This window comes from Aythya fuligula, chromosome 4 (assembly GCF_009819795.1).
Source record: "Aythya fuligula isolate bAytFul2 chromosome 4, bAytFul2.pri, whole genome shotgun sequence".
NCBI lineage: Eukaryota > Metazoa > Chordata > Aves > Anseriformes > Anatidae > Aythya > Aythya fuligula.
Window position 1 is genome coordinate 4,415,671 of NC_045562.1, and position 27,971 is coordinate 4,443,641.

Genomic DNA, 27,971 nt, shown 5'->3' on the forward strand with positions numbered 1-27,971 from the left:
GGAAGCAGAATACCTCCATTTTACTGAAGGGATTTGACAAATATCTGAAGAACTTTTCTTCAGCAACTTCCTTAAGGGACTGAAAACATAGAGCAAATAAAGACAAAGGAAAACAAAACAAAGCCATCAACTGACAAATCATTTTTATAGATATTTATTGTAATTTTCAAAACTATAGTGGTCAAAAATATCCAGTTTCTATACAGTAACTAAACGTTCACATCAGGTTTGAAAGGACAATTCTAACGTATACCAAAACAACGTCAGTCCTTGTTAGTAATTTCCTGGATCGGAAGTCTCAGGTGCAGAGGTTGGCGTAGACGCCTCAGGGATTCTTCTGCCTGCAGCACGAGAAAGAAGGCATTGGTCTTGTGCAAGAAACTAGATGAATCAAATGGAGGACGTTGAACATTTACAGACACTCGGGTCACTCAGCCCGTCTCCAGAGAGCAGGGTATGCCTTGTTACACCACCTTCCCCTCACCCTCCCCAAAGGATTATTTTCCTAAAATTACAATTAAAAAACTCATATTTGCAGTCTGTTGAAAAAGTATTGGACTACCTAGCCTTCTGCCAACTTCCACTCATGAAACAATACCATTAACCACAGGTCTTGAACTAAAATTAGGGGTAGTTTCAATTTTCTTTAATGACACACTGAACACTGGGTCAGAGATGGGATGGGAAAATAAGAATTGGGGAGTAGGATCTGCTACTTTTTTTTTCCACGAAGACCACATTGTTTCTCCCAAGCACACGCACCATCTTTTCTACAATACAGGAGACCAGATGGAAATCTTTTACCAAAGGAGTAGCATTAAGCTGTCAAATGCTGAACTCTATTAGAATTCTAATATTCTATTAGAATTGTTGGGAATGCAACGTAGTCAAGTATGGAAAGAGCAGGTGTGCAGGGCTCAGAAACTAACGTTTTTGAACTTTCACTCGTGCAGTCTCCCTTTCTGATGACGCACTGAAGCAGCCTACACGTCAATGGCAAGCGCTGGATGGTTAAACAGCTCAGACTGGTTGATAAGCAATGAATGCAACAAACCTTGAGGTCAATTTCTGTTAGCTGAGAGTTTACTGAAAAAGTCTTAACCCAGAGGCTACTACATTCTTTAAGGACTGCGTTTAAATACCTCTGCTACGTCTTCTTTTAGTTTGTTGTACTGTTCCACATTGAAATGCTTGGCTTTGGATTTCCGGTAGAAGTAGTGGAGGAACTGCCTGTCCTTAACATCAGGGTAAAGGTAGTCCTGGTGAAGAAAGAGGGGCACAGGTAGGAGGTTAGCAAGAAAAACCCGTAGAGGTCAGAAAAATTCAGCCTGTTTCAGGAAGGTTTATCCAGTTCAACAGGTGTGCACAGCTGCACACACAATCCATGTACTGTTAAGAGGTACATGTAGAGGTGTGCCCCTAGCAGCCTTTTTAAGACACGTGGTAGAAATCATTTTTATCACGTCTAGAGGAATTCTCTATCATAATAACAGCTTGATCTTCATGACTGAAGCCACCGGAGTGAATGGACACGGCTTTCCAAGGAGGCAGAGAAAGTTCAACAGTTATTTCTCCAAGACTTTCCATCTCAAGAAAAGGTGCCAACAGCTGTTCTGAAAAGCCAAGTGGTAATCTCTGTATTTAGAGATTTATGTATATCTACATACATGAAGTAGGAATACCTCAGCCCTTTTTAAAAATCAGTGAGGAGTAAAATTCAGAGACAGCTGGTCATAAGAATTGACACATCTTCCCTTTTCACTAAAAGAAACTGACATCTCATGAGGTCTGTGGATCCCCTGGTATTGTGGAAGGAAGCAGTAGTTATTCTTCCACATAACTCTTTAGTAAACAGAGTTTTGTATCACAGTCAGACATCCAGATGTCCACTTTGGGAGTAAAGTACAGAGCTACAACAGGAAAAAGAAATCAAGTCTTACAGGGTTTCAGGACTTGCCTGTATTGCGCAGCTCAGTTAACATCTGTTGTGTTTTGTATTTTTCGTTGCTACTGTTCAGTGCCTTGCTTCCTGGCCAGCTGTAAGGCAGTGCTCATGAGCTGGCACAGCACTACTAGCTGCTCTCCCTTTACAGCTACAAGCCAGGTGCTTGTGAAAACTGGTGAAAACGGTCTACCAAGATCTAAAATAAAAGGTAGGTTTCATTCATCCCTTCTCATTCCCCAGGTTATGAAGTCCTACAGGCAGCAGTAGTTCTGCTCAACAGGTGCTCTGCAGTGCACGTGTAACAGCACCTGGCTTGACTTCAGATCCCATCAGAAACCAAATAAGCCCTCATCTGATAGCAAGGCTTCGTACCAAACTATGTTTTCATCAGAGCCCAAAACATGATGATTTTCAGAATCAGTTCTTCTTCACAATACTCCAGACACTTCCAGGAGGAGGACTCACCTGCTTAGTAAGAACAAAGTAGGCATAGAAAGCCATGGCACTCCCGTAAGTGATGAAGTACGTGACTGGCTCCATGATGTCCCAGGAGTAGACCCACCACGTGAGCCATGCCAGCGCTCCGCCTTGTGTTGACATCAGAGCTAAGCCAACCCACAGAAGCCTGGAGGTCTTCGCGTCTGCACTGTCCATGATTTTGGCTTTCATCTAGGGAGAAGAAATACAGGACCCTGTTCAAACAAACAGTAGTTGAGGAGCTGCTCGCCAGTTGCACTGTATTTACTCCTGCTGGGCTGGATCCCTTTTCAATACTCTCCTTTTACTGACTTAACCTGCCAAGTAAGACAAGGACTGAAATCCAAGGGCAACCAGACCTCCTGGCTGCTGTGCACCAACAGATGCTGCTGTTAAATCTCCCCTCCCCGCTACTAGAGATTTACATCTGCTGGATTTCTCTTTATCATTCAAGGCAGCTCTGGTTGATGCTGAGGCTGGTCCTCACACAGCAGGTCTGAAGCCCAGGAAAAGTTTCTGCCCGTCCTGTCAGGCTCTTTCTGGCTTCCTCAGCTCAAGTTTGGTTACCATAACCTGCCTCAGATCAACATTTATACTTTCTCCTCTTGGATTACAGCAACCATTAGTCCATACAATCTGCCTTGATGCCTTGGTGACACAGAAAACCCTATCCTAAACCACAGATGATTTTCACCTCACCATTTTTCTGTTTTTTTCTGTAATGAACTCAGAACTCAGCCAGCAAAGTGGATGCTCAATCCCAATGCTAGCCATGTGTCCAGGTGTTGTGGTTTCTACCCAGAGAATACAAACAAAGCAGGAGGGAAAAAGAACTGAACTGAAAATTATTTGAATTGAATTTGAATTGACTTTGTTTGCATGACAAACACAGAAGACACACCCCAGCCTTTCACGCCGATCTTCTTCTATCACAGGACTTACTCTTGATACGAGGAAATGCTTTTGTAATAATAAATAAATAAATAAATTAACAACCCCCCACCCTCTTCTTCCAACCTGTTCAAGAGGCATCAGCTGTTCCTTCAGATGGTCCAGTTTCTGCAGCAATTCTCTCTCCTTCCTGATCTGGTGATCTTCTAAATGCAGAGCCACGAACAGTCTGTGAATCAAGGATTTGACATCTTCCATTTCAGTAGCATGCTCACTACTCAGCTTATCTGAAGGGAAAGTGTTTGTCATATGAAACATTTCAGGAATCTGCCCCTCTCCGTTCTCTCCCCCCACCTCAACCCCCAAAGCAGGACCATCCAATGGTACAAAACCACAGAGAAATTGCTTTCTCCTGAGAGCTTCCATTTGTCTGAGATTTCCCACGACTCTCACTAGATGAAGTGAGATAATCAGAGTCATTAAGCACGGCTCTTACCTTTTACAGGAGGTGACACGCTGTACGCTGTGCTGTTGATAAGAAGCTTAAAGTCATTCCTCAGTAAGACCTCCATCAAGGTTGCATCAGAAACCTTGCTACCATCTGCGGATGAAAGAGTTATGCCATAAAGCATTCCCACTGAAAATAATCTTAAACCTTAGCTGATTTTTACTAATGATTGCCATTATTACCCAGTAACTGATACTAAACAGTAAGGAGGAAAACATTAATACTGAGTGTGTGCCTAATGCCTTCTCTACAGGTAGCATTCGGACTTTGCAGTTCTCTCAGTGTCACTAGGTTTTACTGCTACTTTTCCTACTATTTCACTAGGTAGTCTTCAGTGCTTTACCCCAGTGCGACTGTCCCTCTGTGTTACACACATCTCTCACATTTAATTTCACCATGCTCTGCAATATCAGCATCTCTATATGCACTGCTTGGATAAAGGAGACCGCATCTGGCTGCAGACCTTCAAAACACAAACACGCACACAGCCAAGGACCTGAAGCATGCAGGAAATTTTGGAAAAAAAAAAAAAGAAAAAAAGTTATTTCCCCAAGCAACTCCCACTCAACAAATACTAAATAATAAATAAATTTATTATTTATTATAATAAATAATAATAAAAACATACATAGTGGTCATTAATGAAGAAAGTGTCTCTCATGAGATATTTCCTAATGCATATCTGAGCAAGCCTTTAGAAAAGGAGGCTCAGGGTTTACTTTTAAAAGCCTCATTGAATGTAAATATATAAAAAAATACAAAAATGGATAGAAGTGTAGTGATATCGTCCCTAATACGAGCAGGCATGTTGTGTTCTCTTGTGTTATGGCTCTGACTAATATTGGCACTCCCCGCGCAACCGACCTAGCAAAATTTGCACTCTGGTAGACCTGGGGTGTCTTGAACAACAGGTTGCATCCACGTGAGAGATGGATCCCTTCCTACCTGACATTCAACAAGAAAGGGCAGAGGGGATTTAAAACCTCTCCCTACGTGTGGCATCTTCCCTTACCACTGCAGAGGGGCGCGCAGGAGCAGAAAGCAGAGGCTTTATTCTGGAGATGAATTATCATCAGGCTACAAAATCCGACGAAGGTTTTTGTCTGCAAAAACTTGTCATGGTTGGCTGTTTTTGCCTGTATTTTGTGTGTTTGTTTGTTTGTTTTTCCAATTATTTATTCACTGTAACTCTGCAGCCTGGCCCCAGCTGCTGAGATGGAGGCTGCTGAGCTCCACGAGCTGCTGCACCGTCTGGCTCCCTGACCCACCTGACGTGGGTAAGAAAGCAAACCTGGAAGGCTACTGCTTTCAGTCCAAAATCTGAAATGTTAACATGCCCAGCCACATATTCTGCCCCCCTCCCTTTCTTTTTAAACGGTGTAATAGAACATGGAACCTCATTTGCATGTAAATTAAGGTGACATTTATCAAGTGACATTTAAGCAAAAAAAATCCTTTGGAAAAAAATGCCAGACAGGCTCTTTGTGCTGGATCTGATACAACACACATTCATTAACCTGGCCGACCTTTCATTAGCTGAAAAGCAGGAAAGTCTGGGGAGGAGGGCTTGTGTAGTTTCAGAAAATTCCATACGGGCATTCCTACACCTAGCCCAGGTGTTCAAATGTGGACAAAAGGATATTTTTTGTCTACAGAAATTTTGCAGATCTGCTGACAACGACAGTGGGCCATCAAGTACAGCACTAATGCTTTTGTTTGAGGCTGGGCTTCATTAAATGGCTAAATGACACAGAAAAGTGTCTGCCTTAAATCAAACCTTCATAATTTTTCTTCGGTAATAAATGTTCAAATTCAACTCTGAACACTTGACCAACTGTTTCTCTTTACAGTATCAGTTTCCTAATGAATTAAACATCTGAGCTGATCTCTTCCTTTACAATTCACTTGAAAACACAGAGTAGAGTTGTTTTCTGAAAAACAGTTTTAATCAAAGCAGATGGGTTTTTTACTCCAAAGCTGGGTGTTTAAACAGATGACACTGGGTGAAAACAGCCCGAATTGTGCCTCACAACCGACTGAAGTTGACACTGAAGCAGAATGAGAAGTTAACGTGGAGCCTTCCTGACATAACACCGAAATATGGGATTCATCAGTGAGTCACAGACACTTATTTCATGGATGCTGCTGCAGAGACTGAGAGGCGACTGTTTGCCGGAGCATGTTCCTGGTTAGCCCTGCTTCAACCCCCTGAGGCATCATTTTCAGTGAAAACTTGCCCGTTAAGGCAAAAGCCAGCTGCTGACAGTGATGATTTGTCGCAGTGCCTTCTGAAAATACAGGACAGCCTCAGAAAATTATCTTTTTAAAGAGAATTTTCTACTTTTTCTATCCAGCAGGTAGAACATAAAATCAAAACCACGCACAAGCTGTGGCATACATGAAGCTCACGCACGCACTGGGATCCACACAGATCACACCTCCGCTGGTCTAGAGAATGCAAACATGTTGTTCTGTGTGATATTCTTCTGCTTTACTAAGTCAACTTCCAAACACAACCAAAACAGCTTCTCCAAGACCCATGGCTTCCTAATCTAGAAGCATCAGTCTGTTTTCAGTCCCTGCAGCTCCCTGCACTATCAGCCAGGAAGAAAGGGCACGTTAAGAGTGCACGCAGTTCTGAACCTTTGGACAACCTGCCCTGACCCCATCCCTTCTTCTGTGTGTTATCTGACGGAAAATAAATCTTTTAGTAGGGATATGCCATCTTTTTTTGAGGGGTGGTGGGGAGTTGGGTGTGAGGAAACAGATGCTTTTAGTTAAAGGGCTGCACACCTCCCCAGAAATAACCACTTCTGGTTATTTCTGGTATTATAACACGCTACAAGCAGAAAAATCACATCAATGCTAACATGTGAGTATAGCCTTTTCCTTTCAGCCCAAGGGCCCTGAAATATGGTACTCCAGCTGATTAATGAAACCTCTCTGAGTTTCAAAAAGCTGCCCTTTATCACTGCACACATTATCTGGTTGCTTAGCTCCTAATACATTTTACATATGAGTTCAAATTTGCATTAGGGGAAACAGATTCTTCCAGCTCCAGAGAACAGGGAACAACGGGCAGGCATCGTCCTTAGGAGCCAGACTGGTTGCCTCTCAGAACAGTCACAGAGAACAAGGACAGAAACAGATCCCAAGGAAACCAGAAGAGACTCATTTGTTCAGAAACAGCAGGACAAAGAGAAGCTACCAGAAAAAAATGATAATAGAGGAAACTAGGAAACTACTGGGGAGGTTATAATATGTCCAATTCTGCATTTTAAATCAGCCTTTCTAAAAAGACTCCGACACTGAATTTGAAACACCAGCAAACCTTGGAAGTTTTCAAGAACCATCCCAGCAGCAACGATGCTAAACCTGCTGGAGGACTGAAATCGTTTCAAGTGAGAAGTACAAAATGAATGAATTCCTTTTTAAATCAACTGAAGACAGGCAGGAATGGGAGATACCTGTTGTGAAGACTTCTGCTTTCACAATTCCTTTATCTTCTCTCCGTACATCTTTCAGGAATGCCCCCACGGTCGCTACCATGGGTTTCACAGCGAACTGGCAGCGTTCCCTTCTGGTGGGCAACGTCAGCGTTATCACGGGAAGACCATGCCTGTAATTAATAGTCACTTCTGGGAGAAGAACAACAAACAGAGTGAAAAAAAAACATATTGGAAGTTGCAGCTTAAGTTAAACGTTGTTTCTGAAGTACAGGATGAATAAAGAAAACCAAGCATTACATTCTGCATCTCCTTAATGCACGCAGTACGATGTCCTCTGGAACATACGTATGACAAGCCCCTAACCTCATCTCACACCATCGAGCCTCGTGAGATGCGTGCTTGCATCTCCCTCTCCCCTTAGCTGATGGAGACACGCACCCTTGTCCCGGGGAAGCTGCCCAAGACCCCGCCGGGAGCCTTACCATCAGATGGCACCAGCGTGCTGTAGCGGGCTCCTTCCCGGCGCGCCCAGGTCCTGGTTTGCCTCCAGAGCTGCACCTGCTGCACAAACACAGGGAGCACGTTTCAGAAAGGTTTGGGTACAAGGAGGGTCTGGGCAAAGGCAGCACCCAGCCCGGAGATGACCAGGACCCGGCATTCCTCCGGGAAGCACTTTTCAGGAATAAATCAACTGAACCACGTGGGCTAAACCACTCCGGGGATGCCCAACACTGAGAAATTTGTGTGATGTAACCTTCAGGCAACAAAGGCAGTCAGAAACTTCGACGAAATAGCAAAATACCTTAGACACAAGGGTATTGTTAAACACACACACGGGCTAGCAGCCCAAGAAGGCCAAAAAGCTACACCACACGCTGTAATGCGGTCATTTCCTCACCCAAGTAGACGAGTTTCCCTGCAACAAAGCACACACGTACTTACCACCAGGCTCCATTTGGGGGAGGCAATTACACAAACACACAAATTTAGAAACCTGCAGCCTACCAGCAAAGAGAAGCCATTCAGGATTTGATCTGTTTTACACAGGAGACCCTGAAGCATGAAGGTTAAAACAGCCCCTGGTGATACTCAGCAGCCTCCCATCCAGCTGTAAAAGTGTGTCACTTGTTTCTTATAGGGGATATTTACAGGTTTGGCTTTGTTTTTATGACACAGACACTTGACATGCAACTTTGCCATCATGGTCTAGATGCCCGTCACCCAGCCCTTCCCAGACACTGACCTGCAGCCTGCCTGTATCCGAAGGTTAGTTCATTTATTTTGCTCTGCATTGGGGCATCTATTTTGTTTATGGAGGAGACAATGCGTTCAACAATGAATATGTATTTTAACATATTTTGCTACTAATATAAACGTATTAAATTACAAATATTTAATACGTTCAATTCGGTTTATCAAAATGAGATCTGTTAAGGTATTTAATCCTATTATTCCGTAGACTTTAACATTTACCACTCATGATCCATTGAAAGCATCTTTATATATATATATATATATATATATATATATATATATCTTTATATACAGAAGTTTTTCTTCTTTTTTAAACTGTCTGTTAACGCAGCCTACCCAGTAAAACAGAGCAGAGGCGTTGAACTGAGCTCCTGGTAATGAACTCTCTCTGCAAGCACTCGGTAGATGAACGGGGCAGCACGAGGGGCTGAATTAACCTTCTCCCTAAGCCTCCAGATTTAAGTCTCTGGTTTCAGCAGAGTTATTAAATCCTGTGCCTGTCCCCCACGGCAAAATCGCCGTGCCCTTGTCAAGCAGCTGCTGTGCCACTGGAAAGGCATCGATGCAGCTGTCAGGGCAGCCAGAGGGAGGAAGGCTCCGTGCTACGGGACCACGGCACCACCGCCTGCAGCAGCACTGCTGGCAGCAGGAACAGCCGTGCCCCGAGCTCGCTGCAGGGCTAACAGCACAGCTTCGGGCACAGCAGCAGCAGCACCAAGCTGAGCAGCCAGAAACAGGGTGGGGGAGAGACGAGGACAGCAATGCCTTTACGCTACGAAAACAAACCAACAAGCACATCATTTGAAACAACAACAACAAAAAAAATCAAACAAAACCCGCTATTTTTGAGTGGCAAACCACCCAACCTACCTACCTACATCCCGTTTTCTGAAATGAGCTGATCCCGTGAGCAACCTTTTACGAGGCTGGGTGGCTGCTGCTGCAAAACTCAAGCTCAAATTTCTGCGTGACCAGTTTTACGCATGGAGCTAATGTCACCCCCACTACAGGAGGCAGCAGGAAAGCCTCCGACCTCCCCCAGCACTGCATAGGCAGACACAACCCGTAACTTCTGCATAAAACTGCAACGCAGGTAGGGGAAGCAAGAACAAAAAGAGCATTTTTCGCATGAAAAAGTTACCTTGCAAAAGGAATTTTATATATATATATATATATATATATATATATATATATATATATATGCCACCAGTGGACTTTCTGAGAACACCATTTGATTTATTCCATTTCGGCTTCTCTTGCCAAAAGATTATGAAAAACTCTGAACCAAAATGCAGCCAGCCAACAACTACGTATTTAAATCTGTTTTCTTCACTTGTATAAACCTGTGAAGATAGGGTACTGTTGTTATTTCAACAGCAAAAATGGGGTACTACTCCCACAGGGCTCAGGCCCCCGCTCATCTGCCCAAAGCTGCTCCTTGCTGCCAGGCAATTCCTGCTCCTGTAGCACGAGACGGGGTCGGCAGTGCCTCAAGGCAGCCTTTAGGGAAAGAAATATTGCCACAGCCTGCTATTATCAGTGCTGTGGTGTCCCATATTCTCATTTCCTGCTCTCCAAGGCAATGATAAGAAAGAGACAAGCACACTAACACGGCGCGCTGCTCCCCTAAGCATCAGCTTTCCGCCCTTTATTTTAATTACGCCGCATTAAAACACACAGGAATTAAAACCTCTCTCGCAGCGAGGCTTCCAACAACAACCCAGTGCTACGGTTTTACCCTGGGCAGGAGGGGAGAGAAAAATCCTGGGGGAAATCACCAGCTGCGATGCCTGAGGATGAGCCCTGGGGCTCAGAAGGGGCAAGGTGGGACTCGATGGGGAGCGCAGCGAAGGCACCGCTCCAGCTGCTGCCTCCTTGTCTGAGCCAGGAGGGGACAAAAGCCACGTCAGGCACTGTTCAGTGGGGAGACATACTACAGATAGCTGCTTTTATCTTCTGCGTTGGCTTGTATGTAGATTTTTTTCTTCATCTCTAAAAAAGACACCCGGAGGGTCTCTCTCTGCATATTGGATGGTCTCGGCTCCAGCCTGACTGTAAGAGAAACAAACTGAGCACTTAATTCATCACCGAGTAGCAATCTGCCATCTGAGACCAAACTATCTCCAGAAAGGTTAAAAACCAAGTGAAAGGAGGAAAAAAGCAGGTGCCGTCACAGTCCGCTGGGCTGGCAGATCTCGAACCACCACGACTACCAAAAACGAATCTGTATTCAGCCCGGGTTTGCAATAACTGCACAGAATGTATTTCCCTTTTTAAAATGAGTCACCACCACCTGTTTTGGAGATACCGGCCGCTAGATTTCTGTGCCGTGCTTATAAGCAATCACACAGGCAGGAAAACGAGGTGTCAGGAGCGCTAGCAGCCTCCTACCATCATTTTGCAAGCGCTCGACTGAGCTGCAAAAACAACTTCTCTCTCCCTCTCTTCAACTTTTCAGTGATTTGCCCCCTTGCTTACATTGCTTCTCTGCTGGTCGCAGCTCTTCGTGCAACAACGGCTTCAGCACAGCCGGCAGCTCCGAGGCACGTTGCTGAGATTCAGCTGTGTCCCCTGCAAGGCTTCAGGCCAAGCAGAGCCCCCGCAGGAGACAGCGCAGATTCTGGGCTAACCCTGCTGTGCTAGGCTGCGTCTCACCCTGGGATGGCACTTCTGACACGTGGGAGTACTCAGGATGTACTTCTCCTTCCTAAATTAAAAAATAAATAAATAAAAATGATGACAAATATCCTCATTTTCCTCTGACTCAGCCTTACCAGGGACCTCCCGCAGCTCATTGCGAAGTCCCTGAGTATTTTTAAGCCCTTCCTCAGGGCAAATCCAAGTTTGAAAAAGTAACCCAGAGGCCTCCACGTCCGAGAGCTTTGCTGTCTGTTCTCCAGCACCACTCCAGGTCCGAAGATTAATTTGTCAGCACAGACCGGGTTTGTCATTTGTCCCACGTAATGCATCTCTGCTCTGCCGCCGTGCTTCCAAAATCCTGGCCTGGGAAATGCTGCAGTATTTAAGGGTACCAAGAGGGACTTTGCTTTCAAAAATATGCTTATAATGGATCCCATGAGAAAAGGAAGTGGGCTTGCTGCATCTCTTCCTACAAAGATCCTGCAAAGAGAGTATCTTAATGCACAGAGCTGTTTCCCGTATCTCCCTCCAAGAAAATGCTCCAACTCAGCTCCAGGAGAAACAGTAATGCTTCAAATTGCCAGCCAGGAAAAAGCTCGTCTATATTTCAGCTGAAACGAGGTGAAAAAAAGAGAAGTAACAGAAGGATGTGGAGCCAGATTTACACACTGAGAGGTTTACCAGAGTTGCAGCCAACTCTCGTTTTTCTCTTAAAGGGCTTTTGGGATTGAAGGCACTGGACAGGTTGTGGCACACAGGAAAAAAAAATAAAAATCAGAAAAGAGAGCTGCTCTTTCCATTCGTAAAAATAATTTATTGCACTCTTCTTATGTGTCAGCAGCTAAATTTTATTTAGTTACCTCTTGAAGAGCGTTTCCCATCAGTTAAACTCGTGCTCCTGTTAAAATCCCGCAGATGCAGCCAAGCAGCACACAGCCTGCAGCAACATTTCCTTGTCTATATAGTTATTTAAACACAACAGACCATAAAAAGATGTCTTTATAACAAACACCCATACCTCTGCTCCTTCATCCACTTTCTTTAAAGGTCTGCAGTTAGGTGAGCCCAAAGACTTCGGGCAGGCAGCTGTAAAGAGGTAGCTTTCCAAAGGGACACTACAATTTTCTTTCGATCAGTTGATGAAAAATAGGCAGGGAGGGAAGAACTGACAGGTTAGAGCAAATCGAAAGCCTTTCTCTGTCAGTGGTTGGTATTAATACGCACGTGCAAAGATTTACATCCTTCATAACAGGCGACTGTAAGAGTAATTCCCCAGAGGAGCTCAGTGGTTAGTTTATTTTCCAGCCCTGTATCCTGTTACTCCGCTGCGGACGCTCAAATTACTCGCAGGGAGTGCTTAATACACTTTTTAACCTCGTTAAAAATTAACCAGAGAAAGCAATGGCATAGCAAGGCAAGGAAGCAGAGGGCTGCTCCTTCTCCTTCCCATAGCTTCGGATGGGCAACGTCAGAAAATGTCTGAGGCAGCCACTGTAAGAACATCCACAGCCAGAAACCAGAGAACTTAAGAATATAACTTGTAAGAAACTTCAACAGGTTTTGTCAGGAACTGTAAAGCTGCCATTTCTTAGATCCTGGCAGCAGGAAAAAAAAAAAAAAAGAGAAAAAGAGACGAAAGCCACAATGGTAATATATGAGGACTTCTCTCCAAGGACCTACCACTATCAAATACTCGTGGATGGAGGTTTCCAACCTTGCCACTGCCCCAAGGGACACGCCGAAGTGCTGCCAGATGTCAAGGAAAGACATTTTTGCTTCCTTTTCTATCTTTCTCGTGGAAATCTCAGCTTCTGGAATGGTGACGGGAGAAGACTTCTCATCTAAATGCACCAAAAGGCTGTGGCTTTGCTGATGCTGCCAGCTTCCACGCCGCTGACACCTGTCCACCCTTCAAGGTCTTGGCTGTGGACAAGAAGCCTGCGCCTTCACAGCCTTTCTGCAGAGCAGGCAAAGAGAACAAAGACACGTTTGTAGTAGAGATCTCCGGAGGCTTTTTCTCAAGCTTATTATCCTAAGAAAAACAATTAAACCCAGTAAGAGAAGATCAAAGCCCCCGTGTGCCCTGCATGGCGTGTTCGGATGCACTCACCATGCCCTCGGGGGGGGTGTAAGCAAATCTGCAGGCTAGCTGCTCGCTCTTCACCCCGCAGCCTTTCAACTCCAGGCAATTAGGAGCTGCCCGGCTTCCTCTTCCTCTGCGAATTCACTCAGGACATTTATTTGAAGGGCTGGGGCAACAGGCAGGGAAAGCAGCAGCCGAAAGCTCCTGCCCTTCTCCCCAGGCCCACCAAAGCGTCGGCACCTCTCAGATGTTGTTGTTCCAGCACGAACAGCTTATCCCCAGATGCTCAAAGCAGTGATGGAGAGGCAGCATCTCTCCTCCAGCCCCACACACCTACACCAAGCTGCCACGGAGGCACGGGGCCGCTGCGGCCAGCAGGCTCCCTGAACTGAATTTAAAGTTATTCCTAGTCCCTAAAACAAATAGGGACCCCGTTTCTCCTTTTTGTCAGCTGTAGCCATCAGGCCTCGAGATTTCTGTGTGGGCACTTGGAGGGATCTGGGCGACATCCATCACCTGCAGTGGTCGCTTCGTTACAGCATGGGACGAGGAATGAAGCCAACAGCATGTTTGTGCATCGTGCTTTTATATCGGTGTGAGGTGTTACATCCTCCTCCAAGCTGGATTGATGTCCACTTCCAAACCCCCTCCTTTAATCCCAAAAGGGACCTATCTAAAAAAAAGAATATCCTCAAGGTTACTGTAAAAAGTAAGATATTTTAAGAGCTTTCTCCAGAAGAAACGATCTGGTTTTGTGCTACAGGTCATTAATGGGGATGTCAAATCTGCAGGACTGTTATACTGGATAACCTCACTGATAATATTCTGTATATTCAGCTTTGTAGGAGAGTAGAAATGTTTGCATGTAAGGAAGTGTATGGAAAGCACGCAGGACAACAATCCTGTTTCTTCTTTTTCTTTTTTTTCCTTCCCCTCCTTCTCCCCCAGCCATCTCCTCTGAGAAGCAATGAGCCACCTTCAGCCTTTTGCTGATAATACTCTTCAAAGACGTTTGAGATTTACGTTTCCAAAAGGATACAGCAGGTGACGTGCTCAATGCACTAACAGCTAGCTGAGGAGCACAGGGGGGTGCCAGACGATGAGAGCTCTGGGCACGAACACCTCTGGCCAGAACACCTCTGCAGTAATAAAAACTGAGTATAATCAAATGCCTGGTTCGATCAGCCAAGCAGCAGAGCATTACACACAGGAGGATGGCAGAGAGCTCTGCTACGAGCTTTCATTTTTCATTTTTTACTAGAAAGAATTGCACGCGATGCATCACAGCACATCAGCACAGTTTGCCTGCACAACGCAGCGAGATGCCTGCCCGAAACGCTCCTTCAGCCCCCCGAAACACACGGCAGCACTGAGCTCAGGTACTGTGGGATTCCCACTTCGCTGACATCTTCTTTATGAATATGACAGGTAGAATTTAGTAGCGATTACCCATCAGTGTATCAGTAGCTCCATTAGGCTTTATTGGTTCCTACCGCAGGTTTGTCAAGCATCAGGAGTTTAAACGGGTTATAGCATCTTCTGCAGAAAGGAGGAAGACAATTTTTCAAGTGCATTTTACCAGGAGAATCGGCTCCGGGAATATAAATCACAGATGAAATGCAATAGAGGTAACAGCAGAAGGTTTCATACAGCACAAACATGATTAGGTGCTTACAAACTCCCTGCAATTAGGAGAAAACTGCTTATTTTCTTCTCCCCTTGCTCAAGCCAGCCTGCTCTGTCATGCCCCCGTTACAGGATGAATGATCACCTGCTTCCTTGCACACCAGGCAGAACCCAGCCTTTGCCAAACAGCGAGCGACTTCCTTGCCTTTCTGGTCTGAAATCCTACGCCGACAGCTGCAGGCGGTTCCCCAGCAATCAGTGAAGTCTCTGAAGTCTCTCAGCGCCGTTTTTAAACAGAGCTCACTTTTGTTTCCCAGTTCATCATTCACACGTAGGCGAAGTGGCGTCGGAAGTAAAACCACTTACTGACTTTAAGGGACCCAGGACTCAATTTTTTCCTCCGTGGACAGCCAGGCTACGTCAAACACTAAGTGTTATCTCTCGAGGATTAAAGCAGCGAATCAAAGAAGCCTTTGTAGCCAGAGTTTCACATTAACTGGCAGGTCAATGAAACCCTGAAAACCGCATGGACGGGGCTCAGCCAACTCCCAATTCACTTCAAGATTTTCTTCTGGTAAGGAACGGTGACATTATTTGGGGCTTTTTCAACACGATCCATCCCTGTTTTGCTGCCAAACAAGCGTGTTCATTGCTTGCAGAGCCTTACTGCTTGCCTTCCAGCCTCACCTCCCCGAACAGCAGCCAAGCAGCAAGGGAAAAAGCTCACACAGGTACCCAGGCAGCTACCGTCAGCTCCCTGGGCAGGGCTACCCGGTCTCACCCGTCCAAAAGAGATGCTGAAGCCTCACATTTCTCCACCAGCCTCCGTCTCCACCGTGCTATTATTCCTTGCTCCTTCCTCCTGCATTTCCAGCAGCTTTACATGGGAGTTTACTAGGTGAGAATAATAATAATAATAAGCATTATCAAGAGATGAGTTGTAATATCAAGAGCCTAGTGCTTTTGGCTGGAAGGCAGCTTCTTATGCAGCAAATTCATTGCACAACTATTAATCCTCCAGCTCAAATTCATCCGTCTGGCTTCTGCCTCACACTCTACACAGCTGGCATTGAAGATGTCAGGTATTTACTCTCACCGGATGCAGTTATGTATTGGTGTTGTTTACGTTGTGCTTGATGTGCTATGTTTGTTCCAGCATCGTTATTAAAACATTAAATTCAACAGCATTAAGTGCACAGTGCAAGTCTCGCACACTTCTCAGGCACACTACCACGTGCCTCACTCTCACCTCCAGCACCAGTGCCACCGTGCCCGTGGTGACACCCTCCCCTGACTCCCAATTTGCCTTCTAACCACCCCTAAGATCTCGTCTGTGTTTTACTGTTTTTAGGCAGACCTTCCGTAACAAGCACAACCAGCGGTGCTGCAGGAGCTTCGTGCAGCAGAGAGGGACAGATCCACCAGGAGAAGGGCAGAAAGGGTTCGAGGAACCTCTGCTGGGAGGGCTGCTCTGCAGCCACACTGCACCTGCGGCTCGCCCAGGCAGCCTCAGGTGCTCCACAGCATTTCCTTGAGTCTTGAAGAAGTCACCTACGGGAACCTGTACATCTTAGATCAGATCAGAAAAGCAAAATAGACACAACAAATAAGTAGAAGTCGAGTGTCCTCTGAAAGGAAAAATCAGCCTTTTTCCTAAAAGGAGAGTCTCTGGCCTAGCTGACTACGTACCAGTTTCCAGAAGGCTCAGGCCAAATATCCAAAAGGCTCAAATGAAGATTTGCAGACACAGATTTAGAGGGCTGGGACACGCACAGATCCAGGAACTTGAGTAACACCCGAGCACAGCAAAGCCAACCACCATCTGCAGGCCACAGGGCGCGCCGACGGCCTGCTCCTTTCTCCCAAGACGCATCCGATTCCTCCGAACCCGAGCTTTCTCCCCAAACACTCTACCTTTTGCTTCTTTCATTGGTTTTCATTTTATTCTAACAGCACAGAAGAAGCACGAATGGGACAGAAAGGAAATTAAAGCTACTGCAGTGGGACAAGAAACGTATTCAGCAGCTTTTTTTGAGATGGACACTGCATAGTGGCAGGCAAAGACTTACTCTGCAAGGAAAATCAGCCAGGCTTCCACTGAAACGGGGGTCAGATGACAAGCCTGGGCGCTCCAAAACCTTTGAAAAACACAAGTGAGAGACCGAATTTTTATTAAGGCATCTATCTGCACTCACAGTTTGCATCCTCAGGAGGAAACGGGGTGAATGCTCGGTGTCTTCGTGCCTCCTGTTTCGCCGTCAGCTGCTGGGTGCTCAGGCACAGCCGGCAGACAGCTCGTCCCCGCACCCAGCAGCTGGCAGGGCTCAACCACCAGGCACTGAGGCTGCCAAAAGCCTTTTTTTTTTTTTTTTTTAAATGTTTTTGGAAAAGATGAATGGTTGGAGGCAGGAAACGTGTTTTTAGTCTTTAGAGCACTTAGAGATAATTTGATTAGAAGTCTCTTCTCAGGCTAATTGAGCGTCTCTGTCTCTGATCCCCAGACACCCGCTGCAGGCAGGGCAGAACAACTACATCCTTTATCCAGATGAGGAGAAAGCAAACAGCACCGCAGCTGGAAAGGCTCAGAAAGGTACCACACAAAGCCCGTGGGGGACCAAAGAACAAACCCCGTGCGCCGTGTCTGCAGCACCTATGAAACAGCACCGTGTGCTTCCTCATGCCAGCACCTCAGCTTCACCCCAGCAGAGAAAAATACTAACAGCTCACAAAATCATTACATTTTGGACTGTCCATCCGTCTTCATTTTAAATCTGTTACATATATATATTAAGAAATCCGTATAATTGTGTTGATTCAGTTCTGTTTTGATCAAAGCACCTTGGTGGTTTTATTTTTGTGTGTGTTTGCTTGCAGTGCTGTCCGATTTGCTGTCTGTGTAGCAGACCACACGTCCAGAAGAAGGCACGGCACTGAAACCACAAAAGGCAGCTCCTTTCTATCTCCTGTGCTTTCACCTCTCACGTTTGTGAGATTTATCAACCCCGTACTCACTGCTTAGGCCAGTTATATCTATTTAATCCCTACATGATTCCTAACAAATGAATCTCTGCAGCTTCCAACCATTTACACCGCCTGTGAGTTCCCTTCAATCATCGGGATCTTGATGGTACCAAGAAGCCTGAAAGCAAATTGACTATTTCAGGTACTGCCGTGTGAGCGCTCTTATCCCCCTGTCCCCTGACACAATTCCTCCCCCACACACAACCCGAAAGGACACTGGTCTTTCCCAGCACCCCAGCATATTCACACAGTGTCCTCATTATTAAAACCTTTTTTTTTCAGGGGTGAAGGTGCTGTGACAACACCAAAACAAGCTGTCAAACCCATAGCCATGGTGCAAAAGCAGTTAACCACAAGGAGAGAAGCCCTTGCCTGGTCTCCGCACTCACCGATGTAACACGAACACAAACCATCACTGGGAGAATGGGCTTAAAAACTGTTTCTTTTGCAAACAGCAGGCTAAAGAGGGCTTGCTGTTTAATTTCAGCAGCAAAATCCAACCCCATCAAGCCACTACCTTCATGTCCACTTTACCATGTTCACAGAAGTGAGCAGACTGTGCTTCACCAACTGTACAGCTCAAGCAGAAACTTTGTTTTCTGGAGACTCTCAACAAATATTTAATATATTCCTTTCTTTCTTTCTCTCTTTCTTTCCTTTTTTTTTTTTTTTTTTTTTTTTTAGAAGAACCAGACATTAATTGTCCTTGCTCAAGAAGCAGGGCCCTTTGCAACCCCTTCCCCAGAGACACATGATCTCTGCGTGGTTTATTACCTTACGATGCTGATGGGTGCAGAAAAAGGAGACTGAGAGCAGCCCGCTGCAGGTAAATAATTAACCACTGCAATAATGTCAGCCTACTCCTTCTTAGTCTTCAAAATTACTTGGAGGAGACAGAGGGGTGACATTTTGCAGCTTCGGATCAGCCAGATATAGAGCAGGGCAGGGAGGAACAGACATGGAAAAAGTCATCCAACTCCAGGCCCCTGGGGCTATGGGCGAAGGCTGGCAGCAAGCACAGAGCAGCCCAGATTTCTGCAGCTCCCAGAGGATGCCCCCGAGTCCTGGCAGCACCCACAGCTCCGCAGGGCAGGGATTACAGCACCTCTGATCCCTCATCATTACGGTGAGCTGCAGCCTGACAGCCACGCTCACGGCAAGGACGGGCATTCTGCAGCTGCAACCAGAACACGAAGCAAAAAATCCTGAGCACAACCAGTAAATAACAGGGCTCATAGCTGGAAAAGGTTTAAAACAATGCTCGAGACTCCGTTTTCCATTGCAACCTGGGCGAAATTAGGACCTTCATCTACTTCATTGGCATCAAAAAGCTGACTTTCCTTCAGTTTTGAAGAAACTCTGATCTTTGCAGTTGATAAAACTCAAAAGTTTGGTGCTGAAACTCCTTCTCCTCCGAGACAACGCCTTCTGCATTCAGCCAAGTCAACCTTTAACTTCGGTCAACACATCTGACCAAGGTAAAAACCAAACTCCCAGTCCCAGGACGCAATCAGACCCATCAGCCACCCACAGATGGGCACACTTTCCAAATTCCTGTGCTATTTTTTTTCATATCTCAGGAATTGCTTATCTACAGGACACGAATCTCAGTTCTCAGGAAACAACGTCACATCTTGGCTATGAAAGCCTGGAAAAAAACACAACCCAAATGCACCTCAAGGGCTCAAATAACAATGGAAGGCAGATACAGAGAGCCACTGCATTTTGTGTAGAAAGTAAGTACCTGATGTTTTTGGCGAGTTGTGACCTTATGAAAACACATACACACAAAATACTCAAGAAGGTTGAGCTAAGTTCCCTACAAACACACAGTAAAAGGACTCCTGTATCTCTCAGATGAGAAAATCTGCAGCTCCTTGAGAAAACAGCGCCTTGAGGGAGCTGCAGCAGCTTACACCAAACACCCCTCTGACTGGAGAGAGTTTTCCTGGAGTGCTGAAGAACATCTGAATTGGCTTACTAACACCCTAGCAAATGAAGAAAAAAGTATCTAATTAGCAACAAGTGAGTAATACAGACACAGGACGATGTTTACAATGTGCCATCACGAGAGAAAAACACAAGGAAAAGAGCAATCTCAATCTCTTTGACACCAACATATTTTGCTGCAATCTGCTTTTGTAGCGTGCCAGCTCCACGAGTGAGCATTTGCTACGGATTCATGAGCATACTGAAAAAGCTCTTTTATCACTTGTTCTGGGGGTCTGCAGAGCACAAGAGGCTGATCAGGCTCTGTACTTGTTTTCCCCATGTCCAGATTTTACTTCCCCTAGGAATCACACAATTGAAGTCCAGTTCAATACCTGCCTTCTTCCGTGTCTACCTGCTGCAGCCGGAGTCTCTGAAGCAACCTGCCAACTTCTCGCGTTTAAGCAGAGGCATCAAGGCTCCAAAACAGTGACTTAAACTAACAGGGATGGCCTGAACAGCTCTGCACTTAGGAGGGGAGATAAAGACCCCAGAGAAGGTGTTGTACGGAGCAGAGCACAGTGCTACAAGCCAGGACCCATGCACACAAACTGCTCGCTAAATACGGAGAGTTTGGGCTCAACACGATGGTCCAGCACTTCAGTTCTTTCACCATCACCTCTCAATAATTATTTTTGTTCAACATTTCCCTCCCTCTGAGTACGTGCTGCCGGGGTTCAAGCATATTTTCCTCAACTTGGGTTTTTCCTGCCCGTCTGACAGCTGCCACAAAGCCCCGAGTATTTTCGTAACGCTCAGCCCCTCGAGTCGCAGGACTAGACAGCAGGCTCGCTCACTGACACAGAGCTTCCTCCAAACCCTAGAAACCAGGAGGAAAACCATAAAAGCCAGAAGCAGTACCTAAGGGCTTGACTTCTAAGTGTTACACAGCATCCAAGATAATCAGCGTATGAATGATCAACGTGAACCTTTTTGTTCCAGGCTGGTAATAACTCCTGATAGCATCTACCTTATTACGCTGCTTCGTGCAGCTACCTGCTGCACTACAGCTAGGAATATCCCCGATCATCATGCATGTAGGAATATCACACGCTGCCAAAATGCGTGCCAGGAGCATGGGCGCCGTGATGCCTGGATAGCTCGGGGTTCACTTAAAAACAGCCTTGGAGGATGCACAAACACGGATCTGGGATCCAACCAGCAGCATGAGAGACCAAGCAGGAAGGTGTGAAGTAAAATAAAGCTCACAGCTAACACAGGCACCACGGGGGGTTTAATCCCGGGGGTTACCTCGCTCAGAAGCTCCTCACGAAGGATCCCTGATGCTCGATGCAGTGCCTCCTGTCACACTCGTGGCCAGGGCGGGTGAGATGCACTTACTCTCGGTTCTGGCAGCAGCAGCAAACAGATTGCTCGAGACCACAGGCTGCTGCGCCTCAGTCCCAGTCCCCTCCCAGCCCAGATTTAGCAGACCCTGCTTTTAGTTAAAAATCTTAGTGGGAGTCGTGCTCTTAGTGGGAGTCAAGACCCTTGACCAGCAGTGCTCAGTGGGTTCAGCATTACTGTCCCTGGGCACAGCCAGATCGTGACTTCAGCTCCTCACATAGCATTTATCATGCTCCTGGTGCAGTAAACTCCCACCTTCAGGCATTACATTTCTATTACAGGTGTGTTTCATCCACCTCCACCAGGCTGGTGTTGTTGTAGCTGTGTTTTCCTTTCACTCTTTGCAATCTCTCCCTTCACCTTCATCTTCTTCTTTCCTTCTTCTGGGCAAGGCAGAAACAGGATCTGCAGAAAAGGAAACTGAGCTACCCTGTGGTTACACAGTGGCTTTGTCATCTTCTACAAATTTTTGGGCGGTTTAATCCATCTTCACGTACTGCAATTAACTTAAAATTTGCCCGTTCACAAACACGCCTGTTCAACCAGGTACACCAGGCTAGCCAAAACCTTGGCCCCACTTCTGGGCAAGGAAAACCTTCAGCACCCAGCCTTCAGCACCAAAAAGTGAAGGACATCAAGCAACATGAGAAGGTACCGAGAATGGGACAGGTCTCAGAAACAAACAAAAAAAAACACTTGCAAAAACCACGGCAACGTTATTCTGTGAACACTGTGGTACAGCAGGTGACACACAACAGGTAGGTGAGCATTCCCCCCACGGAGAACAACCCAGAGGAGAGCAGTCTGACCCAACTGATTTCCTTCCGACACACAGCATTTGGTTTGCCAGAAGAGTAATGCAGTTTCTCCTCCACTCGGGCAAATACATTTAAAGATGCTTTTGTGATCTCCAAATCGACCTCGTGGTCTCTCGCTCTACTCTTAAGCAACACCAGGGAGGTGCTGAGAGGATAAAATCGCTGCCTGCACTGCAAACTGACAACACATCTCTCATATGCAGTTAATTTATTCCCTCTCCATCTGACCAGAACGTGAAGACTGAAGTCATTTTGATCTAAAATGACCAGACGGTAAATGCGAAGATAATTGCTTCGAAATTGTTTCTCTGAAGGAAAAAAAAAGTAAGTTATGATCTTGCCTGTGCATAATGCACTCAGTGTTTCTGCCCTTTTGAAGACGCGCTGACTGCGCTCGTCACGATAAACACCGGTCTCAAAAGCCGAAGTTTCCTGTTTTCACAGTGAGCAACTTTTTCTGGTTTCAGTCTGGGGGAGGACTAAACGTTTCCTCACCAGCAGCAGAGGTCGTGCCCTCCGGCCACCACCACACAAGCCCAAAGCTGTTTATCCACGCCTGCCCAGCCTGCTGACGGGTGCCACGTCCTCACAGAGCACGAGCCTGCTGAAGAATTGGTTTATGGACCAAAAAGGGTTTAATCTTCAGCAGGCAAGCAGCCAGCCACGTCCACTTTAACTCCTATTGCTGCCTTCAGCTCTAGCGTTACAGCACACACTGCCACTCTAACGTGAGGGATTTACTCTGCTACTGATGGACCTGACCTTCAAGAGCCTAAATCTGTAATTTCCCAGCACTTGGGGATCGTGGACTTTGGGTCAGGCGTGCCCTGTATGGCCATCTATCCTCGCAGCCATCGGGCTCCAAAGCCCTCGTAAAGTGGCTCAGTTACAAGCAGGACTTAAGGCAGAGCTGCTCTGGCAAACACCAAGCGCATCGGGGACAGCACGCAGCACCTGCACTGGGTGCAATTTCAGGATGAGCCAGGACACACGGGTCAGCTGAGGACGGAGAAGGTCAGAGCACGGAACAGGCAGGGCTGGAAACCGCCCTCTTGCCGGCCTCCCTACGCAAGTTCAGGGAACAAAGAGCTCAAACGAATCGACGCTGGGCTCGTCGCTTCAGCCCGGGACACGGTGAGCAGCCGTACGCCTGGCAGAACTGATCTCACAACAAAGCCACCTCTTCCCCTTGAAAAACCTCATCGCCGAGGTCTTTACCAGCGTCCTGGCTGAAGACAAGGCACACGCAGAGAACCTGTCCCTCCTTTCACCTTTCTGGAAAAGAGCAAAAGAGAGAAGTAAGCAACCCGGAGCGACAGCTGGTGCTAGATGCCCTTAGCAGAGAGCTCTCATCATCGACACCGTACTCCAAGGAGGCCCCGAAGGGACAGCGACCCTCCTCCAGGCTCAGAAGAGCTTGCTGCCTTCTCACCCACCTGCAACAGCCTTCCTGCCAATGAAAACCTTAAGGAGAAGTTCACCTTTGCTGCTGCCAGGGCAAAAAGAGATGCTGGAGAAAGTGGGACTGCATCGAGCCTGGCCGTCCCGCTAATTCCCCTTTCTCTCATTTCCCTTCACGGGAAGATATTACGAGCTCTGGAACAGGCTCTCACTTTTTGACCTTTAAGCTTTAAAACAAATTAAAAAAAAAAAAAAAAAAACACACCAGAGCAGCAAAAGCAAAACAAGCACTATTACAAGCGAGTGATACTCCTAAAACACACACGGCTTTTGTAAACAGCATTAAGTCCTCAGTGTTTCAGCGGTGATTTGTGGTAAACCTCCAGAGCACCCCAGACATTTGCAGAGCAATTTTCTCAGACATCCTCCAGAGGTTCAGCATCAGTTTGTTTCCCCGTACAGGAAAACCTGACAGCAAAGCCGTGCTCGGGGTGCCAGAAGGAACAGCACCGGCCTCGGGTGTTCCTCACCCCACAAGGGGTGAGAATTCACACACGGGTCCTGCACTGCTGGGATTTATGGCAGCACCCATGCATGAGTAACTACAAACCATACATGAGTACCTACATACAAAGGATGATGAATTTCCACGATCCAGACGTGTACCTCCCTAGATACCTGCTATAAATCTCTCCTGTTTACCAGTTCACACGTGGGAGCTTCCTTCCATACACAGCTCGGTGGGTTGTGTGTTCTCCTCCAGCACAAGCACACGGCTTCTGACCAGAAAGCCAGGTTTGGATCACGACGCAAACTTTTGTTGTTGAAAGGGGAGGAAAGACGGGGAAAGATACGCCCAGCAGCCACAAATTATTCCTGTTCTTGGCTTCACTTTTACCTCAATTTCCGAAGGGCCTGCGTAGGCTGCAAATACACAGCAAGGACTTGAACCACACTGCAGTGAGGTACTCAGCCACACAGCGCAGTCGATGATAAATCCACTCCGGTAGCTGCCTGCGATGCCCCGGGGTGGCTGCCTTGGCAGAGCGTCTGACAGATCCCAACAGAGCAAATGAGAAGGGGTAAAAGGAAAAACACGGGGAAAAAAGGAAAGGGACATTTCAAATCATCCCGTGGCTGTTTGGACACATCTAGAGCATTTCTCCCAACGCCGCCTAAAACCTAAGGACAAACTGGAAATGTTTAATGCTCGAAGTGTTATGGTAATTTGGGGGTAAACAAGGGCAACTAAAAGTTATTAAAAGGAAGAACAGTAAAATGTTAGACCCAGTCTGAAGAACGGGGCAGTCAACAAACTTATCAGCTGAACGCATTAAAAGAAACATTTTTGACAGATATGGATGGCGCTGGGAACCGACAAAACAAGAACAAAAAGCTCCCTGGCCTGCTTTTTTGCAGATAAACAAGCACAATGGCTCTCCAACCGGCTGCAGTTTGCCACTAGGAAGAAATTTTTCCTCAGCAACAAGCACAGGCGAGATCCTAACTCGGGAAGGAAGCAAATGCCCAACACTTCTCACCGATGCGTTTGCGAGTGCACCTGGTTTTAAGCCAGGAGGAACTGCCCAGCACAGGCTGCATCTCCCTGCAGAGCATCCCCGGTGCTGCCGGCAGCCTGCTGCAGGTCCCCACTGCACGAACTGAACTGCGAGCCTCGTGCATAGGAACGGCCACAAAAAGCAACACAGTTTTAGTTTCCCTGTGGTGCCGAGTCTAACTAGATCAGTAAAAAAGAAAATAAATAAATAAATCAGCCCCTGCAATGTTGTCTGGCTCGAACTGTTCATGAAAAATGGGAATTTTAAGCTCGATCCTGTGTTAACACATCCACTCTCTGCCGTGGCGTGGTGAGAGGCACTCTTCCTCGCCGAGAGCCGTGGCCTCTGCGTGTTTCTCTGAGCACAGCACGAGCAGCGGGAGTTAAAACCTGCAAGCCAAGTGGGAAGCGAAACAGCTGGCAACCCCTGGGCCTCGCCACATACCAAATAACTGCAGCATGACAAATCTGGGACTCCACCAAAACGAACCGCGTCCTGCTGGGAATAATATTATGGGTAGTAACACCGAGGGCTGCCCAAGGAACACAACGACACGCCGCACTTTGCTGCAAGAACTACGTGCCTGGATAAACACCCAACGCTTCTCAGCAAGATAAAAAAGCCGTGTACTCAAATCAAACCACGCAACCGAAAATTCAACTTTATAAAATTAAGTGGAATTCGCACAAACATTGCTCTGAAAGCAGAGCAGCTAATCGGAGCTGTCAGAGGAGGTGTGGATTTGGTTTAAGTACTGAGCTGAGAAGACGACAATGGGGGATCCCGCTCTTTAGGATAGGAAGCCCTGCTTTTACAGAAAAATTACAGCAAATCCAGTGCTCTAAAGTGGTTCATTTGTCCCCAGGGCAGCTTATTTATTCGTCAAAACCAGAGCACACAGACACGCCGTGTACTTACACACCTGCTTGTCAGCACGGTACCAGCTGAGCACCCACCTCGGCAGCACGTGAGGACCAGCCCTGTGAGGAGCATCACCTCCAGCTCTGCAAGTGGAAAACCCCAGCTGGTGCCACCAGCAGGTATCTGGGCAAACCGATCCCCATCATGGGGGCACAATCCCTGTTATGGGTCATGGGGCCACAGATGGCACCGGCACACATCGAGGGCGAAGGCAACAAGCAACCAAGCTCTGCTCTCCCAAGCTGACCACAGGAGCTCCAACCTCTCCTTCCAGATCTGGAGGCAAAACACTTCTTCAACTGAATGATTATGATGAACAGGAGAACTAGCAATGCACATGAGCAAATATAACCCCTCAGAAAAAGCACAGGGGGAAATATATCAAATGGTCACAGCAGCGTTTGCACTGGACACGATGTACGTGATCTGACGTTCTGCTCGACATCAACATCCAAAGTGCTAAACAAGCACACTAACATTTTTCCATTAGCTTGAAGTTACAACTACAGGCCATCCATTTAATTTTTATACTAACACACTTTTTTTTTTTTTTTTTAAGTGCCTTAACTGTTCTGCAGAGACATATTCACAAATTAGAAAGGCACCCAAAGATGAAAACAGGAAGGGGCAAAGTCAGTAAACGTGCTTCGTCATCTATCATGCTAATGGCTCTGTAGAAAAGTTGGAACTCAGGACTGCACATATGAAAAGCAGGCTATATTAATACATTCCCAACACTTCTACTTTAGGAACGAACAAGATTTCCTATTTAGCATTTTTTTTTTTTCCAAATTAGAGTTTTCCTCAACGCTACCACACCCTCTCCCTAGCCTAGAAAAGCAGCATACAAATTTAATTCCTGAATCACGTCGATGTCAAGTTCCACCCCGGTAAGTCACAGAGCTCTTTGCTTTTCTGCTCCTTCCTATACTGGCAGGAGTGCCAAAACAAGCACTTCTCCTCCTCCTCCTCCTCTCCTTTTTGGTGCATCTTCTCCAGCTTTCAGCCTCATTTTGGAGCCCTCGAAAAGCATGAAGCTGCCCTGCAAAGCGGTACCCCGGGGAAGTTCGGGGTGATGCACTGGCTGTGTAACGCCAGAGCGTGCTGAATGGCAGCGTAAATGCCCTCTCTGACGTTTTTAGCACTCTGTGTTTGAGCTGTAGGCGATGCAGGAGGCATAAAATTAAATTATTTTAATTTCCTTCCTTCAGCGCCCTCGTAACCACGCGTGCCAAACCCGAGGGCAGCCATTCAGGTTAGCGGAGCAGGGGCAGGTTAAGGCTATGGGATCCTGCAGATGGGTTTCTGAGCTGTGAAGTCGCAGCAAACTTTTATTTTCTTCGCTTTCCCCTGCCTGCTGGGGCTGCCCGAGCCCAGCGAGCCACAGCCCCCAGCCCTTCGCGCTGCCAACTTCCACCACAACGCCTGGCCGGGACCGGGCAGCACCGCTCCGAGCAAGCAACCACCACCGGCTCGACCCTCCCTGGGCCCCCCCAGCGCCCCAAATCCCCCGTCCGAGCCCCTGAGGGCCAGGGGGGAGGCAGGAGAGAGGCGGGGGAAGCCCAGCCCGTGCCCGCCGCCCGCCCGCCCCGCTCACCTGAGGCGCGGGCAAGGGCGCCAAGCCCCCCGCCAGCAGCCGGCGACGCCGCTCGGCGCTCCGCAGCGCCCGCCCCAGCATCGCCAGAGCCTTCCTCCTCCTCCTCTTCCTCCTCCTCCTCTTCTTCTTCTTCTTCTTCTTCCTCCAGCTCCGCCGTGGGCGTTGCCGCCGGGGCTGGGCGTCGGTGGGGCTCGGCGCCCTTCCCCTTCCCGCCGGGGAGGAGGAGGAGGGCGGCTCCTCGCTGAGGGAGCTCCTGCCACAACCCCTGCACCCTGTGGGGTTGGGGTGCTGTAGGGTTTAGCCCCCCGCCCTGCCTGTTTTTGAGGCTGTTTCAGCGGGATGAGTGCTCTCTGCTGCCCCAGCGAGGAGCAGGCAGACGCCAAAGCAAGCCCCGGCGAAGTTCATTATTTCCCAGAGACTTCTATCTACAGGAAATTGTTGGCAG

General features: G+C 47.1%; 1 protein-coding gene across 2 annotated transcripts; it reads right to left on the reverse strand.

Annotated features, from left to right (window-relative positions):
- Window positions 1-138: 138 nt before the first annotated feature.
- On the reverse strand, window positions 139-27,775 carry MCUB (mitochondrial calcium uniporter dominant negative subunit beta). 2 transcript variants are annotated; one of them, XM_032187023.1, is made up of 8 exons: window positions 27,527-27,775; window positions 7,753-7,831; window positions 7,289-7,459; window positions 3,810-3,914; window positions 3,440-3,600; window positions 2,411-2,614; window positions 1,143-1,259; window positions 139-341 (listed from the first exon to the last, which is right to left on the reverse strand). In XM_032187023.1, the coding sequence occupies exons 1-8, from the start codon at window positions 27,605-27,607 to the stop codon at window positions 264-266; spliced, it is 996 nt and encodes a 331-aa protein (XP_032042914.1). In that variant the 5' UTR covers window positions 27,608-27,775; the 3' UTR covers window positions 139-263. The 2 variants fall into 2 exon arrangements, with proteins under 2 accessions (XP_032042914.1, XP_032042913.1); XM_032187022.1 differs by having other exon boundaries at window positions 7,753-7,828; window positions 27,527-27,729.
- Window positions 27,776-27,971: the final 196 nt, after the last annotated feature.